The sequence below is a fragment of the Antechinus flavipes genome, chromosome 4, assembly GCF_016432865.1.
Source record: "Antechinus flavipes isolate AdamAnt ecotype Samford, QLD, Australia chromosome 4, AdamAnt_v2, whole genome shotgun sequence".
Classification (NCBI taxonomy): Eukaryota; Metazoa; Chordata; class Mammalia; order Dasyuromorphia; family Dasyuridae; genus Antechinus; species Antechinus flavipes.
Window position 1 is genome coordinate 393,865,603 of NC_067401.1, and position 19,548 is coordinate 393,885,150.

General features: G+C 34.0%; 1 protein-coding gene across 4 annotated transcripts in view; it reads left to right on the forward strand.

The window, feature by feature from the left end:
• The window catches only part of KCNT2 (potassium sodium-activated channel subfamily T member 2), a 583,045-nt gene that overhangs the window by 343,573 nt on the left and 219,924 nt on the right, over positions 1-19,548 (forward strand). For all 4 annotated transcript variants that reach the window (XM_051998719.1, XM_051998721.1, XM_051998720.1 and 1 more), the window contains exon 13: positions 13,792-13,900. In XM_051998719.1, the coding sequence (XP_051854679.1) occupies positions 13,792-13,900 (109 nt within the window). The remainder of the gene's footprint in view (positions 1-13,791; positions 13,901-19,548) is intronic.

Genomic DNA, 19,548 nt, shown 5'->3' on the forward strand with positions numbered 1-19,548 from the left:
AGGCCCTCCTAAAGCCAAGAATAGTGCTTTACACATAGAAATTAAATATTTACTAAAATCCTATTGTGCAAGGCAATGTGCTAGGTGCTAATAATAAGAAAAGGGAAAAATAAAATTGTCTCTGATTTAAAAGATATTTCATTCTACTATACACATGCAATCAGTACATGTGTAATTAAACACAAAATTTAAAAACTTATCTCAAGAATGAAAGAATGCTAACAACTGAGTGTAATGAGGAAAGGTTTTCTAGAAAGTAGCCACAACTAGATGTGATTTGGAAGATACTAGGGGTCTAAGATGCACTGGTACAGTAAGAATGATAGTAGCTAATGATCAATTTATAATTGTTATCTATTTATTTATATAGGATAACTCTTTACCCTGTCCTTTCCATATTTTCTGCAACTATATATTATAGATATGGTCAGTGATTTTTCAGGATTATATGGACATATATTGCATTCTATCTATCTTGAAACAAATACAATGTATTTATCAGCTATTTCTTCCATTATTACTAGTGCCCCATAGTCATTTTATTCTTCTTTCCTCTTTTCTCATATTCTCCTTCACATCGAACACATTTTCATGTGTTCCTATTCATTCGATCTTTTTATATACATAATTGTCTTTCCTCTTCCCCCAGTCTTTCCCGTTTTTCCAAACCCATCATGAATATAACTGACCCTTTACCTATTGATACAACACATGGATATAGACTTTGAGTCAGAAAAATAGATATGTTTCTTATAAACAGGATCTATCTTTTACCTTTCTTTTTATACCCACTGTTTAGGACAATGTGAGGAACACATCAGGTGCCTAATGTTTACTGAGTAACTGAGTTTGAATCTTGTCTCAAACATTAATCATATGACCCTGAAACAAGTTATTTAATTTTTATTTAAACTTCATTTATGAAATGAGATAATATATAAAGCATTTTTCAAAGCTTCAAGCACTATATAAATGGCATTATACTTATTATCATTATTTTTCATTCTTTGTTTTATTTTTCCCTCTTAATAAAGCCTGTGTATAGTATAATTTAACACATTTTTCATGTATTGATTTTTTTCTTTTCTTTTCTTCTTTTTTTTGCTGAGGTAATTGGAGTTAAATGACTTTCCAGGTTCACACAGCTAAGTAGTCTTAAGTATCTGAGGTTAAATCTGAACTCAGGTCCACCTTCAGGGCTGGTGCTATATATTGTGTCACTTAGCCACCCCTGATTTTTTTTTCCATTTTTGTTTCTATTTTAGATCTCCTGCTTGTTTTATGCTTTCTGTTTTTCATTTCATTGTTGCATTCATGTTATGAGAAGTAAACAGCAATAATATGTATGTAAGAAAAAGCGAAATAATATCATGGTATTGATATTGGTAATGAGAAAATGGTGATTAAAATACACAGTTGATACTGTAAGTATCTGAGGTGAGATTTTAACTCATTTTTTTTTTTGCCTTCAGGTCCATTATTCTATCCATTATATCATCTAATTGTCACTAAAAACCATTAAATGGAATAGAGGAGTGTTTGTTTTATTTTAGAGGCAGGTAGGAGACATTGGAGTTTTATAAGCAATGGGATGACACAGTGAGACATGTAATATGAATACATATTTGGTAGCAATATGCAGAATAGAATGGAGAGGGAAAAGACTCTAAAGAATTAAAGACTATAATTAGGAGGCTACTGGAATCCTTCAGGTGATGAGTGGTGAAAGCATGGCCTAAAGGCAAGAGATTAAAAATGTGTAATAGTTGGAGGCCATTTGCATATGAGGATTGAGGGAAAGAAAAGTCAAAGTTTGCAAACCTAGGTGTTTAAAACATCTTTAAACGCAACAGAAATAGGGAGCAAAAAAGAAGATAGGGATATTTGTTTTGTAAACTGTGAGCTTGTTTTTTGTTATTGTTGTTGTTGTTGTTGTTGTTTGTTTGTTTATTTGTTTGCTTTTGTTTTCTTTGTATCCCTATTATCCAGAACAGAGCCTTGCAAATAATAGGTTCACAATAAGTACTGATTGCATTGATTCTTCTCTGTTTATTTTACAGGATAATCTAGTTCTGTCTTAATCATGTTTATTCTGCTCTTTTCATTTTGAAGAGCACCTTCCTTGGTAGAAAAGTTGGAAACAAAATAGGAATTAATGAGTGCCATTATATTCTTTCATCTTTTATCATTTCTTATCCTATTCTTATTCTGATTTAAAGTGGTTTAAGAATCCATGTTTAGAAAATATGATATTTTGCAAACTTGTTTATCCTGGGCTTTCGATTTCCTGATTTTAGTCTCAGAAATTTGTGCTGGGTTTTCCATATTTGTCTTTGGTGACTTAGTCCATCTTTTATAATATTCTTTTAAAATATGAAGTCATTAGAAAACTTCTTGTGCATCATATTTATGCTTCTCCATTTTCTATCTCATTGTGTTTGTATGGTTATACTTTTGTATTTTAGAAATAACAATTATCATAAATATTATTTTCATTAAAATTTTTCTTATTGTGTACCTATATTTCCTACTGAAATTTTGTAGTATCATCACCAAAAAGTGTATAACTTTTAAAGAATAATAATAAGTATAGTAAGAATTAAGTGTTCTTAGTAATCTTTTAAATATAAGAAATGCTAAGTGATAAGGTCACTTTATTCCTAGCTTGTTGTCATTTCCCTATTGTCAATAACTACTTCTTTGGGTGGAAGTAACAATTCTCCTTGACATATTCTCTATTTTTTCAAAATAAATGTTGAAGCAAATCCTTTACATCAAGTCTTAATTGGTCTCTCAAGAAACCTCCACCAATTGCTCCTATTTCTATGTGATAAGGCTACAGTATTACACATCTAAACTTCCTAGACAAAATAGTCTCTAAGTACTTGATGAAAGCCTTGATATTTCCTCTAAATATTCTCTCTTCCCCAAAATATATATCCCTAGCTACTTTATCTGTTTTTTGTGTAGTTTATCTCAAGGTCTTTTTATCTTCCTATGCATTTCCTCTGAATACTTTCTAGTTAATTAATATCATCACAAAATATGAAACCTGGAACTAAACACAAAAACAATATTATAGATTTCTTTGAATATGACAGAGTATATCAGGATCATCAAAGTGTTGATTCTGCAGCTCAGTGGTTCAGTGGAGAGAGAATAGGAAGATATGAGTTCAAATCTCACCTCATATCTGTCTGACCCTATAGACTGCTCACTTTACTTAAGTTTCCTCATATGTAAAATTAGAATAATAATAGCATCAACTTCACAGGAATGTTCTGTGGATCCAATTATAATATTTGTAAAGCTTTCAGCATAGTACCTGGGTATGTAGTTGATATTTAATAAATGTTTATTCCCTTCCCTTATTCCTTATAGCCATTATACAATTTTTGATGAAGTTTAAGGTTACATTATTTTTTTGGGGGGGGGGGTTGCCATTAATTTCTGATTAGTATCAAACATATAAACCCATAAGCCTCAGATTTTTTCAAATAAATCGTTTTTTAGTCATACCTCCATATTTACAGTTGCATGAATTATTTTTGAATTCAAATTCAAGATTTTATGTACATTTTATTCAATTTCATTTAAATTAATTGAGTTCTGTTTTATAGCTTGCTGAAAATTTTGGGGATTCTGATTTTGTCATATGATGTATTAGCTCTCCCTCTTAGCTTTGTATACTTGAACATTTTTTCTTTGTCAGAGAAAGTGACAAAAATATTGATGAGGCAGTTTTGGCATAGCAGAAAATACATAGAATTTGTTATGCTTGATTTGGAATAATGGAATTTGATATCAAATCCTAACATTACCATATACTGTCCATATCCCTTGGGGCAAGTAATGTAACTTTGTTGGGGCTCAGTTTCCTCATCTGTAAATGATGGTCACCTAAGATTTCTCCAAATCTGTAATCTGAGATGTTGATATAGCATGATGGCAAAAATAAATCTCTGGTATAATCAGTTAGTGAATTCTTTTAATGTTGATATTGACCCATTGTAGGTTGTTTATGTAACCTTTTTAAAACCTAACTGATAATATGATCATCTAGCTTACACCTACCTGTTCATCTCGTCCACAATGATAGCATGAAAAAATTTTGCTAAATTTTTGTTAAAAGTTAGGTAAAATATATCTGTAGTGCTTTCTTATCTAAGTACAAAGTCAAAAAAAAAAAAAAAGGAAAATGAGAGTTTAGTCTAAGATCTGTTTTTGATGAGGTCACACTGACTTGTTGCATTGGCAGATTATGTTTGGAACTAGATATAACTTTATGGTGTTCTATTCATGAAAGAATGTTATGCCATCCAGTTTTGGTAATATCTACAAGACAGTGTTTGTTTTCTTCTATTAAAATCTCAAGCTTGTGTTATTATTTTAATCTATGCATTGGTCTACTCCAATCCTCTTTCTTATTATCTTCCCCTCAGAAATCATGGATACCTCTTTTATTATTGTTTTTATTTTTATATTTTTTACTGTATTCATTTCCCACTGTAATGTTTTGACTTCTTTCTGTGCCTTTTGACTCTTCATTTTAAGATTTAGTTTAAATCCCTTGAGCAGGTGAGTAAGTCTCTTTCTCATCTTTAAAGAAGTCTTTTGCTAGAAATCAGTTTTCCTGATCTTGTAAGCTATCATGCAAACAAAACTTCCACCACTACAACATCATCATCATATCCTGTTCTTTTAGACTGTCCCATGATTGATTATTCACTTTCATATCATTCTTTTATTCCAGGGTCCTGAACTTAATTCATAAGAATTCAATTCAACAAATAGATATTAAACACTTACTATCTAAAGAGCACTGTGTGGGAAAGATACACTGTGTGTATATTGTGGGAAATATACATATGTCTTAAATGTAGAGTTTGTCCTCAAATAGTTTATAGTAATAAGATATGGCACCTACTTAAATAGCTATAATACAAAATATGAGTAGATAAGCATATAAAAAGTATAACTAAGGTATAAGGAAATGGATTTCTTACTGGGACTTCAAGATAGAATGAATCACAACAGTCAGAAATAAGGGAGTATGGGTTTTTTTTTAATTTGTATTGTCATGGATAAAGGCACAGAAAGCTTAGGGATGGGTATAGAGGATTATATTATATAGCACATGGACCAAAGTAATATGGAATAAATTTGGTGGAATAAAAGCAGAAGAGATTAAACATAGAAAGCAGAGTGAAGATAGCAAGGGTTTATATGAGCTCTCCCCAAAATCCCTTCAAACAACTTTATGTGATTTCCCCCAAAATTGTAGAGTGACAAAACCAACAAAAGGACTGGGTTAACTAATTTCCCTAGGCCAAGACAACTTAGAAATCCAGCAGAAAAGTTCTGTTGTGTTGTCAGTGTTTGGATCTGGGTTGAAGTCCTGGGTCTCAAAGTGAGGAGTCGCTAGGACATCAAAGCTTGTAACTGTGGGGAAACTGAGACTCTGATCACACTTCCATGGCCAGAAAAGGTTGCTTACCAACACAGAATACAGTTATAGTAAACATACCTTTTTTCCCCTAGATCATACCACTTTGGAAGAACCCAAAATTTACAGGTTTCCATAATTATCTCTGAAAACAGGTTCCCTTAAACCCCCCTTGAAGAATGGGAACAGTACTCCTTCTACTCTAGAAGGAGAACCCCTTCCCCCCCACCCCTTATACTATAGCATAAGTTCAAAGTCAGGAAACATATTGTTAAAATGAACAAACAGCAGGAAAAAGATCCTAAGTATAGAAAGTTAAGAAGATAAAAGCAGATGCAAGAGAAGACAACAAAGTCAAAACTGATACATACAAAGCCTCAAAACATAAAATTGGTCTTAAACCATGGAAGAGCTCAAAGGGTATTTTTAAAAATGAAATGAGAAGTAGAGAAAACATTGAAAACCATTATGAAAAAAAATCTTTAAAAAGGGTCAATAGCATGGTAAAGGAGGCACATAATTAATGAAGAAAATAATATTTAAAAAAACTGAATAGGCCAAAAAGGCACAGAAATCCACTGAAGAGAAGAATACCTTAAATTGAATTGAATTGAAGTTGGCCAAATAGAAAAAATGTATGTAAAAATTTATTAAAGAAGACTCCTTAAAAAATAGAATTAGCCAAATCGGTATGAGGGTGGAGAGAAGATACAATAAAATCATTGAAAAAATTCCTTAAAGATTAGAATTGGGCAAGTGGCAATTAATGATTTTATAAGACATTAAGAAACACTAAAATAAAATAAAAAAGATTCAATTTTTAAAATGTGAAATAGTTCCTTGGAAAAACAATTGACAAATAAAATAGATCAAGAAGAGATCATTTAATAATTATTGGGCAACCTGATAACCACGATTTAAAAAAAAAAAGCCTTAATATCATCTTTCTAGAAATATCAAGGAATACTGCCCTAATATTCTAGAAACAGAGGGTAAAATAGACATGGAAAAAATCCACTGATCACCTCCTTAAAGAGATTCTAAAATAAAAATCCTCACTGTGTGGGACAAGACCAACTCAAATAAATCAAATAAATTAAGAAGCTTTCTCAAGGCAAAAGCAGAAAGGAATTTTATTACAATCTCTAAAGAAAGGATGTCACCCCTTTCCCCTCACCAAGCAATTGAGCAAGGAGAGGCAAGGCCCAGTTAACAGACACAAATTAAATACGGGTCAGGACTAACACTCCCCATAGGCTGGATCTTTGCCCTGATTAGCCAGGACAAATGATCTGACATTGTAACTCATAAATGAGGAAAAACTTTCAGCCCAACCAACATCTTTAGGATTACTAAATTACCTTAAATGGGAGTTTCAATGCCAAAGTGACCCCAACTTAGTCTCACAAAGAAAAAATCCCACTCCTTGTAAACCATGTGATTTCTGAAGAAAGAAACTTGTCCTGGGGCAAAACTGACTTTTACTCTTTAAAACACTGTCTCCATCTTGTGAGACAGCTCTCCAACTCACTTCATTCAATTCCCCCTTCTCTTTCATCAGTTGAAAGCTTCTCACACCAAAGCTTATACATTTCTTCAACTCCCTGATCACCTTCATCTTCAGAGTCTGACCTATCCTTCCAGGCTCCAGTTCCCACCCTTGTCTCTTAAGCACCATAGATGGTGCTAATTGCATGACCATACCTTCTATGTTAATAATTTTGTGCAGAGTTTTCTGAACTATATTGGTAATACATTACATCATACAGGGGAAACATAACTCTACTGAAGACTATCAGGAGAAACCATAGAATCTGTCTCCAACAGGCTCCTTCAAACCAAGACCACCAAGAGGCATTAAAAGGGGAGGTACAAGTTTAAATCAGAACATATATTAATTTTCTGATGTGTTTCTATATGTATGTGTGTATACACACACACACACACACACACACACACACACACACACATATATAGTTTTAAATAACCATAAAAAGATAGTTATATCTTTTACCAAAGCAATAGTCAGTATTTTCTGATGGGAACATAGTCTTTTCTCATGGGAATATTAACTATGAAATCAACCAGACAATTTCCTTCCTTCCTTGCTCTTCATTCTAATCATCTTGGATAATACAGATTGGGAATAGAAGGATCCAACCAAGTGCTATGAGGAGAGCCTTCCACAGATATCTCCTTCCTGATGGTAGTTTTCTTCCTGGGCTCAAGTGGTAGGGCCAATCATCCCAACCAGTTATATCCTGTAAAGGGCTGAAACTCTGAATAGCTGCACTGGAATCAGACAAGGGAGCACTTAAGGTTAATTACCTAAGGCTATTACCTATCTCTTAGCATATGCTTGGAAAAATGGCCCTTCTCACTATTCTGTGCTGGCTCGATCTTTTTGTGTGTACAGATAATTGTAGGAGAGATTAGGGGGTGGAGTAAGACAAGCCAGAGTCACTTTGGAGGAGAAGGAGGAGAAGGGGGGTCAGTAGGTGTAGAGCTTGTGGCAGTTTCGTCCATCACCTTTACTTCTCCCCCTAAAGACCAAGGACTTTTGCTAATCCTGACTCTGGCTGATCCTGAGGTCACCAGTGGCTAACCCAGCTGTTGGAGTTCAAATGTGGGGTTCTTGTTCTTCTATAAAATATAAAAGTTCTCTCTGGGTGCCTTCCCTGGAATCAGGATTTTGTCGGTCCCTGTTTGGGCGCCAAAATGTGGTGAGCTTTTTCTTCTCAAAACGCAGCCAGGTGATAAAAGTTCAGATCTTTTATTATCGCCCGGTTAGCTTAGAGGCCTATCTCTCTGCTTGGTTCCAAGAGCTCTCTCTGAATGTCACCAAATCCAAAGGTCTGGTCCTTCAGCCTCTGCCTCTGCTTTCTTCAGCCTCCAGCCAGCTCCACTCTTCATGTCATTCCGGTGAAATCTCGACTTGTAGCTTCTTCACTCTGAAGAACTTCTTTGACTGGCCCATTGAAGCTCTATTTATGCTCCTTCAAGAGAGGGATTGTGGGTTTTCTCCCATAGTGCTCTCTGGCCCAAAGAGCTTCAAGGGAGGTGTGAACTCATTGAACTCCAATGAGTAAAGGTGTGAACACAAGCCTTGTATTAATTAGTTCTACTTAATACCTTGTTTCAGGTTCTGCCCAAAACATCTTCTTGTAAGATTAGATCAACTCTAATTAGTTAGCAGTTAGTAAGGATTCCAACACCCAGCCTTCCCAATAACCCCCATAATTGGAGTAGGTAACCTTTCACAAATGAAGATGTTTACCACAAAAGTCAGCAAAAACAGAGATGTTAAAATAGACAAATATATGCACCTAACAACAGATGGAAGATTAGATCAATACTCACTTACTTTAGGATATAATGAACACATTTTTTTTTTTTTTGAATGGTGCTCATGGCTTCTACTGACCATTTGTCCTGATTATAAAAACTTGCCAGTAGAGAAAAAAAGCAGGGACATGATACCATCAAAACAAGTCCTTCAGGCCTGATCTGAGTGCACATACAAGGTATAGGATAAAGCATACTTTACTCAGTTTTAGCCAATATATAACTCCTTAAAAACTTATCCTTTGTTTCAAAAGGGGGTCTTTCTCTTTCTTTTCCCAAGTAGAATAAACCAATCTCATATAAGGAGAGTCCCAGGTCACATCTGGGGACAGTTCTAATTCTTTAATAAAGCAAACATTTGGTCCAAGGCAATCTAGTCTCTTATGTCAATTTAGTAATCAGTTTCTTAAGGATCTGATTCATTCTTTCCACTTCCCTGATAAGGGGAGATGCCCAGCTGTGTGCAATTGCCACTCAATTTGGAATCCTTCCCCATTATTTCTTATAAACCTAAAAATAAAATATGTTTCTATCACAATCAATTATCTCTACCAATCCATACTTTGGTACAAATTGTTCCAGTGTTATTTCACTATCCCCTCTTAGCAGCAGAGCTCAGAGGAAAGCTTCCACTCATATGCCTACATCTCTAATTCCCCATTGGTATCATTTCATTACAGCCTAAACTAAATATTCTGGATCCAGGCTCCATCTCTCTCAAGGGTTACCTCCTCAATATTTCTTATTTATTTTTAGACATGTGACACACCTTTTAGATACATTTTGTTCTTCAATTATACACATCCCTATATGCCAAATTTCCTTGCTTTTACAAACCTTAAGATTAATATTCTAAATAACTTTGGATCAAATTTCATAAAATTTATGCCACATGTCTAGCTGATGGGGGAACCCTGAAACTGTCCTGACTTTGGGGTAAATGCTTGAGAAGTCCTTGAAGGGGAGAAATTTTCCTTGAACTGTCCTGGGGGGGGCCTCCCTCAGGGAATCAAGATAAAGTGGTTTCATACTGTTATTTTGGTGGGACTAGTTGAGTCCAGGACTACTCCCTACTTAGCTCAAACTTAAGTAATCTTATTTAGCTGGAGATTTAGATTTCTATTGACCCCTACTGAACTGAAGATTGGCTCAAGACCACTCTCAGTAAGTGGTCCCATTATACTGGAAATCTAGACCTGGGGGCAATAACCTCATTCCATTGAAACTTCTGTCTCAAATCTCTTAAAAGAGCAACTTTTGGGGTCATTTCTTGGCAGAGGCCCAAAGCCAGAACATGCCAGTCTGAGGGACCTCTCCTTGGCATAGCTGCCTATGAGGACCCCTTTCCTGCTGAGAAGACACCCTTTTCTAAGAGTTAACCCCTCTTTATCTCTCTGCCAGGATTTCTCTGTTAGACCTTTACTTCTCTGTCGGGTCATTGCCACTGAGGATGTCAGCCTCCTAGCAAAAGCTGACTTCTTAGTGCCAGTAAACTACTTTTTGCCAGTCTAACTTTTGGGGTTCGTAAATTCTTTTACAAAGGACCTGCACTGACCAGAAGGGATTCCCGCAACTCTCTGTCCTGTGATGAACCTCATCATAGCTGGGCAGAAGAAATGTTAAAACACAGCTCACAGAAGTTTTATAAATTACCCAATATACAATTTAGCAAGCAACATAGTAGCTTAAATATATTTCATCTAATTAGGACATACAAACATGTGATTTCTTTAGGTAACTTCCTAGAGACCAAAATTTTAAACTTAAATCAAATATAGATATAAATTTCTAATAGCAATACTTCAGTATCAGTGCACACATTTCTAAATTCTTATACCAAAATAAACAAGTTCGTACTTTTAAAGTTAATAGTAATTATCCCTTACAATTTCAGAATCAGAATTCCAGTGTAAATCACACAGATACACAGAAATCTATTTCACATACAGATTTGGACATACTCAATTACCCTGGGAGCATCCTCATATACAGAGTAATCATTTTTTTGGCTGTGGGAGACTTTTGGCTGAGCCTTCCCATTTTGAATATTTGACAAGACTTTTCAGAGCACTCCTCCAGAGTTTTTCTACTCAAGTGTGTCCCAAAAGGCCTAATCTGTCTAGAGCATCCCTCTAGAATCCATAGCACCCCTCCAGAGTCTCTCTCAAGTCAAGGGCAGATTCAAGGGTCTCACAGGTCAGTCTCTCAGCTGAGTCACTTCAAAAGCCCCAGTCACCCAAAAGGCCTGTCCCCACCTCCAGAGTCTATAGCACCCCACTAGAGTCTGTCAACTCAAGGATGGACTCAAGGGTCTCACAGGTAGGTACTCACACTTTTGGCATTCTGTGCATGAAAGTTGCCTGACTAATTCCATGCCCAATTCCTGCCACTTGTGTTTTGCAGCAGAATCTGCTAATTTACTTACTTTCATTTCACTTTTAGTCTCTCCTCATTGGGCCATTTGATCTTGGAAGCAGGAAAAGGTCCCAGAAGCTGCCTAAAGATGGCAGGGTGCCATCTTGCTAGCTCTACAGATGTGAGCCACTAACCAAACCACATGATACCAGACAAGCTCTCATAAACTGTGTGGGACAAGACCATAGGCTCAAATACATCAAATAAATTAAGGAGATTTCTCAAGGCAAAAGCATAAAGGAATTTTATTACAATTCTGGGAGAATGGGTATCTCCTCTGCCACAAGCAGTTGGGCAAGGAGAGGCAAGGCCTAGTTCAGACAAGAATTATATAGGGGCCCAGGCTAACATTCCCTATAAGCTGGATCTTTGTCCTGATTAGCCAGGACAAGCCATAAGTGATAATTCTAAGTCATAAATGAGGAAAAACTTGCAATCCAATCCCATCTTTAGGATTACTAAATTATTTTAAATGGCAATTTCAATGCCATGGCCCCAACTTAGTCTCACAAAGAAAAGACTCCACTCCTTGAAAACCAGGTGATCTCTGGAGAAAGAAACCTGGCCCCAGGGCACAGCCGACTTTTATTTTTTAGAACATTGTCTCCATCTTGCGAGACGTTTTTCACAATTCACTTCATTCAACAGGAATAGTACAGTCAAATTCCAGAACTCCTAGTTTAAGGAGAAAATATTACAAACAGCCAAAAAGAAAAAAAAAAAACAACTTAAATGCAATGAAGACTCAGTATAACACAAGATTTAATAATTTCTACATTAAAATATCAGGCAGTTGTGATATTCTGGAGGATAAAAACCTGGGATTATAACCAAGAATTCAATAAAACTGATTATAAGCCTTTGAGGGGAAATGGATATTTAATAAAACTGAGGATTTTCAAGCATTCCTGATGAAAAGACCAGAGATGAACAAATATATTGATTCTTAAATACAAAACTCAAGTGAGGTATAGGAAAGAGAACTCATAAGGGAATTCAACTACATTAAATTGTTAACATTTCTATCTGGGAAAATATTTGCAATTCATAGAGCCTTTTTCATTATTAGGGGTATACTTTAAAGGGCACAAGTATGAGTTAAATACGATATGACAATTATCAAAATTATAAAATTAAGGGGTGAGAAAGAGACCCTGGGAGAAGGAAAAAAAAGGAGAGATAGAATGGGGTATGTTAAAACAAAACTAACAAACAAAAAACCTTTTACAATGGAGAGGAAGATGGGAGAGGTGTAAGGTGAGACTATATGAACCTTATTCTCATTGGAATTATTTCAAAAAGGGAATATCATACACAGACAATTAGATATAAAACTCTGTCTCATACTTTAGGAAAGTTGGAGTGTCAGGTTTTTAGACCAATAAAGAACTGGAAATTGAGGGGAGGCCCATCAATTGGGGAATAACTGAATAAGTTGTGTATGTTTGTAATGGAATACTATTGTGCTACAAGAAATGATGAATAGGATACTCCCAGAAAAACCAGGAAAGACTTATATGAACTGATACAACATGAAAAGAGCAAAACCAAAACATTGTATATAATTAACAGCAATATTATATGGTGATCAATTATAAATGAGTAGGTTATTTTTTAACACAGTGATCCAAGACAATTTTGAAGGACTTATGAAAAATGTTATCCATTTCGAGAGAAAGAATTGATGGACTCTGAAGACAGATTGAAATATACTTTTAAATTTTTTTTCTGTATCTTTCTTTACAACATGAATAACATAGAAATATGTTTTGCCTGATTGACCATGCATAACCTATATAGAATTGTTTTCCTTTTCAATGAAAGGGAAAAGAGATAATTTAGAACCAAATAAATTTTTAAAAAAACAAATGCTAAATTTTATACACATATAACTGGGGAAAATACAAACTTAAAAAAAAGCAAACAAATAAATTAAAACTTGTATCCCCATACCCTCAAGTCCTTAAATGTCTGCAAGATTTAAAAGTCACTAGACTTAGAATACAAGTTTCTTCTTGATAATTCATGCCAATTTGAATTCTCAGGAATGGGCAACAATCAGTAGGTTTGATGAAACCTGTAAGATTCTCTGTCATATTTCTTATACACACTTCAGGGAAGTACATGCTTGGTAATTAACAATGTCTGTTCTACATCTATATACAACTGTTCTTCTTCATTTCATCAGGAAATCACCAAGCAACAGCATATATTATTTCTTTTTTGAGTTCAAAATTAAATTCTTTATACCTGTTAGTGATAATGGAACCTCATTTTCTATTCTAGGTTGAATAGGATTCTCATTTCTTTAGAAGTCCAGATTAAAACAACACCAACAATGACAATACCAACAACAAAAATCAAGAAACCTCCATGCCTTTTGCTCTTCCTGTAATAATGCTTACTTTCTTCTCTTTTTTATCTGTGTCTATGTACCTGATTCTTCCCCTATTTCACACCCCAGGTAAAACTTGCTAGGCTATTGACATGTTTCCTCAGATCTCCATTTTTAGCTACATCATCATCATTATCATCATCATCATCATCATCATCATCATCATCATTATTTATTTTGATTCTTTTAGGATCACCAAACAATTCTGAGAGCATGGGCAGTTAAAGATTTTGCTCCAAATTGTCCTTTGTATGTCCAGATATTGAAGCCTGAAAATAAGTTCCACATCAAATTTGCTGGTAAGTTTAGAATTAACAGATTTAGTTTTGTTTTTTTTTTAAACTCATTGAAATGTATTTTAATTGGTGAATACTTAGTATATTGATAATGTCCTAAACAAATTGATATGTGTTTTCTCCAACTTGTATAGATAGTCTTTATTTTTTCCATAATTATATGCTACTATTTTAGGCTGATTTGTTCATTGTGTTTAGAATACAGTCAGCTAATTGCTGGTTGATTCATAAGAATAATTTCAATCCTGAAAAAGACAATATAGCATAGTTGATAGAAGGGTGACTTAAATGTAGGAAGAGCTGGATTCATATCCTACCTCCGACACATATTAGCTTTGTTACCATGTACAAAAATTCTAAATGCCTCAAACATATCTCTTATGACTTTAGTTATAGATTAATTGTAAACCTGCATCCCAAGATAGAGCTTGCATGGAGTTTCTTTACCCTAAGAAAATCACAAATATGGAATAAACAATTAAACAAATTAACATTAAAAAATTAAATAAAAACTGAAGTAATTGGATATAACTAGCCAATTAAGAATGAATCTGAGAATAACATACTGCATATGATATATATGTATGTATATAAAACACCAATTAGATCATTGGGCGCCAAAATGTTGTAATCTTTTTCTTCTCAAAAACGCAGCCAGGTGATAAAAGTTCAGATCTTTTATTGTTTCCAATATAGCCCGGTTAGCTTAGAGGCCTATCTCTCTGCTTGGTTCCAAGAGCTCTCTCCAAATGTCTTTAAATCCAAAGGTCTGGTCCTTCAGCCTCTGCCTCTGCTTTCTTCAGCCTCCAGCCAGCTCCAGTCTTCATGTCATTCCAGTGAAATCTCGACTTGTAGCGTCTTCACTCTCAAGAACCCTCCGACTGGCCCATTGGCCTATTTATGCTCCTTCCAGAGAGAGGGATTATGGGTAGTTCTACTTAGTACCTTGTTTCAGGTTCTGCCCAAAACATCTTCTTGTAAGATTAGATCAACTCTAATCAGTTAGCAGTTAGTAAGGATTCCAACAAATAACCTTTACTATATGCAGTGAATTTTGTGTAAGTAATAGCTAACAATATTTATTTATATATGTCGTTGAAGATGACTTTGAAAATAGCACCAAAAATGAATACTATTGTATTTTACATTTTTTTTGACACTTCAGAACTTAGCACATTGCTTGGGACAGAGTAAAAACTTAATACAGGTTTTTTGATAGGTTAACAATAATATTATTAGGGAGGGAATTGAGGGTAAAGTAATCATGTTGATGAAAAAATATAGTATCAATTGAAAGAAATGAAACTGTTTAACTTGGATGACTGAAGATTTAGGCATGGGGAAAAGGTGAGGCAAAAGAATTGATACAAATCATTTGAAATATGAAATAGGGATTAGACTTATTCTATTTGGATCTTATATCTTGGGTGCTTTAGAAAGATGAATTTACATTTTAATGTTAATTAAATAATAGAATGTACAAGTATTCTCCATGTTGTTCTTCAACTGTAGTGTATTGTTTGTGCCCTCCAAAATAGATTAACATATTTTAATTTCATAAATTAAACACTTTCAATCTAACTTCATTGGCTTAAATTTTGATTTTGCCCTGGTTTGACCAAAAATATTGATATGAGTGAATCTTTTTTTTTAATTGTTTTGTTGCTAGAATCACTTTTAGTATTTCATTTTTATGTCACCTCCTGAAATTCCATTTTATAGACTCACAGTATCTGTATATTTTAATGGCTGAGATTAGAACTTCTCAATAAGACTGTATTTATATTATGCAGTGATAGAAAGTACCTTACCTTCATTAAAATGCCATGAAAAGGGCTTGAGAGTGATCTGTAGAGTTCTTAAACCATTAAAATGGCTTCTGTATTTAAGCATATGGTGAAAAAATAATGTGAAATTGCTAAGGAAGACAGCGCATTTGTGGTATCACTTAATATGCAGTAAATTAAATATCATCTGCTTTTATTTCTAAATCACATCCATTTGGTAGCATTCATTAAGAATCATTATCTTGCATATTCATGAATCATATGCAATAGTAATTCTAATTATGCTATATGGAGAATAAAGCTTAATTTTATTCCATTTATTTGAAAATGTGCCTTGTTTTTATCTTGAATTGTGCAAATATTATTAAAGATTTACATATGTATTCAGTAGTCTTTTCAAAAAAATATAAGGAAGTTCATTTTATAAAGTTAAGTTCAAAAACAGAGAAATTTCATTGATCTATTACAATAAAAAGATAAAGGTTTTAGAGAGCCCAAAATGTTGCAAGCCAACAACTTGTTCTTCCTAGATATAGAACTTATCTCCAGATAAATATGCTCTTTTAGGGGGACTGAATATATGGCAGTTAGTATGGTTGGTGCATAATCCCTTTACCTCTAGATAAGCCAGTGCTCAAAGTGCTGGAATCACAAAAGATGCTGAGAATAAAGAAATTTATGTGTTTCTGTTTCTGCCTTTTGTTTGTTTGCCTTTCTGGGCTTTATTTTCCCTTCAATAGTCTTGATATAATGCCTCTCTCTCCTCTTAAACAAAAATCTACTTTATGTTTTCAAACATATGATAATTATTTTAGTATTTAACAATTATCTAAACAATATCTTCCTTATTTCTTATCTGGCAACAAAATTTGCCCCCAACTATGCCATTTCTACCTCTGAGTAGAATGCTGGACATGAAGTCAATAAGATCTGAATATTAAAAAATACACACACACACACACACACACACACACACACACACACATATATTCCATGTTAGAATATGTACTAATTTGAAGACTATGGGCAATTCATTTAACCTCATTCATTTTCAGTTTACTTATATATAAAAAGGAGAAAATAGAAAGTCATACTTTGTTGTGTTGTGGGGTTGGGATAATATATTTATAATGTTTTGGAAACTCTTAAGCATCAGATCAATCTTCATTGCTATTATTATTTCTGAGAAAATGTGTGCTATTCCAGGTACATATAAATTCCTCCCACGTGTATACAATGTTCAAGCATTGCCTCCTTTAAGAAAGATAACACTGTAATTCTGCTATCCGTAGTCACTTAAATAAACGTGAACACTTTTTTTTTTTTTTAGTTCACAGGCTTGCAAAATAACATATCTAGAGCTGCAATTTTTTTGAAAATTTGAAGAAAGGAAGGCATTTTTTAAAAATGGGAATCTGGGGGGAAATTCTGTAAGTCTTTAAAAACTCTCTTAATAGCTCTAAAGTTAGTTTTAAAAGAGCAGAACATATGGAAAGGAGTCAGAAAAGGATTCCCTTTTACAGCATCTCCAGCACTCATTCAGCCTCTGTTTAAATACCTCCAGAAACGAGGAGTTTACAATTTTCATAAAGAAGCCTTTTCATATCAGGATTCAGACAAGTCAGAATTTAATTCTCAGTAACTTCCATTTATTGGTCTTAGTTCTACCCCCAGGACTAACTACTACTAATAATAATGATAATGATAATATGGAAAGTATAATAAATGAGAAAATGTACTAAGCAAAAACAAGACAAAACAAAAATATATAATATTAACAAAGTGGGTACTGATAGAGTAGTTAAAGAAGTTTTAAAATATACAAAGTCTTGCCCTAAGTAGAGAAACCTAGCAGTAGAAATCAGTCATGTGGGAATAATTTATCATCTTCAATGCTACTAAAGTGATACAGGCAGCTAGATAAATCAGTAGAAAAGAGTGCTAGACCTAGAACAGGAATATATGATTTCAAATATAGCTTTAGATACTTATTAGTTTGTTGGTAGTATTCATTTAGCTTTATTTTATTTGTTACATTATTTTTTAAATGGGGGTAATAATCATGGGATTCTAAATGTTACCTCCATATTTTTGCTGCTCCTAGCCCAACCCCACAGAAATTCTTTATCATGGCTATCACCATAGCAAGAAACAGGACTTCATGACCAGGATCATAGCATGTGGTTTAAACATAATACAAAAATCAACCATGTAGAAGAGGATTTTGTACCACAGAAGGGACTTTCCCCATTGTGGCACTTGTGCAGTTCCCCTTTTGTGCTCTCCTTGGTGAATCTATGATAGTTATAAATATCATTACCATATATTAATTAAAACTTCCCATATGCACTCGTGAGCTTTTCTTTAAGTATTCTGGGTGACTATATGTACAGTTCACCAAGGCTATAGCAAATTTTTCCTATAACCTCAAAATTTACATGTCTTGTGATATAATCAGCACCATTTACTGTATACAAATTCTTTTCTTGCTTTACTAGGCTGCTAATTCCTTCAGGGATGTTAGCCCACCTACAGAGTGCATAAATCTCAATAAATGTCTTTATCTGATTTGGAGATGGGCTGTGTCCTGAATTATTTCAGGCATGACATAGAATAACTTATCTAAATCCCAACTAAAATAGTACGTATCTTCCCAAGTTGTTGTGAGGATCAAAAGAGATAATATTAACAAAGAAGTTAGTCAATCTAAAAATGCGGGTTTATTAATGTAACAAAACAGGATTATAACTTAAAAACAGAAGCAAACAAAAAAAAACCCCATAAACTTGGGACACTGTATATTGTTAATTCAACATATGTTATATTATCTTTTTCTTTAGTGACTATGTTACGCTATTGATTCTCTAAACTTGAAGTTCACTAAAACTTCAAAATCTATTTCAGATAATATATTGACTGGTCATACCTCTTCTATCAATCAATCTATTTTATTAAAATAGATTGTGCATAGCATTTGTGCTAAGTGCTACAAATACAAAAAGAAGTAAAAGCCTCTGCTTTGAAGGAGTTTACAGTCTAAAGGCAGAGACAACATGAAAACAAATAGATACAAATCAATCTATATACAGAATAAATAAGAAATAATCCAGAGAAGAAAAGCACTAAAATTAAGAGATATTGGGAAGGGCTTCCTGTAGAAGATGGGATTTTACTTGGCATTTAGAGGAAGCCAGGGAGGTCCATAATAAAATGAAGAAGGAAAAGAGTTCCTGGGATAGGTCACAACTGGAGAAAATTTCCAAAGTCAAGAGATGCAAGTCATTATTACTGAATTGAGGAGCATGTTTTGGGGAATGAAGTATACAAAAAAGATTGGAAACATAGGAAGAAATTAGGTTATGAAGAGTGTTGAATGCCAAACAGTATCTTACATTTGTTCCTGGAAGAAATAAAAGTGACTGGAATTATTATTGTGTAGTGAGACTGGTATGATCACACCTGCATTTTAGGAAAAATCACATTAGTGGCTGAATGAAGGATGAATTGGAATGGAGAGAGATTTCATACAGGCATACCCACCTGTAAGATATTATAATAGTCTAGGTGTGAAGGGATGAAAGTCTGTACTAGAGGGGTAACCATATTAGAGGGGGAAAGGGAAATTATTTAAGAGATGTTTCAAAAATGAAATTGACAGGCCATGGCAACATTTTGAATGGAGGGGATGAGAAATAGTGAGGAATATCTATTTCATTTTGTAGTTCTGAAATTTACTTCTTTCTGAGTTAAAGTGTAAGACTAGCCAAAATTCAATTAATTTTATTTGGTTTATTCTATGATTTCACTTGCCAATAGTGTTCCAGATTCTATTTCTGCCATACATTAAATGATTTGAGAGAAATA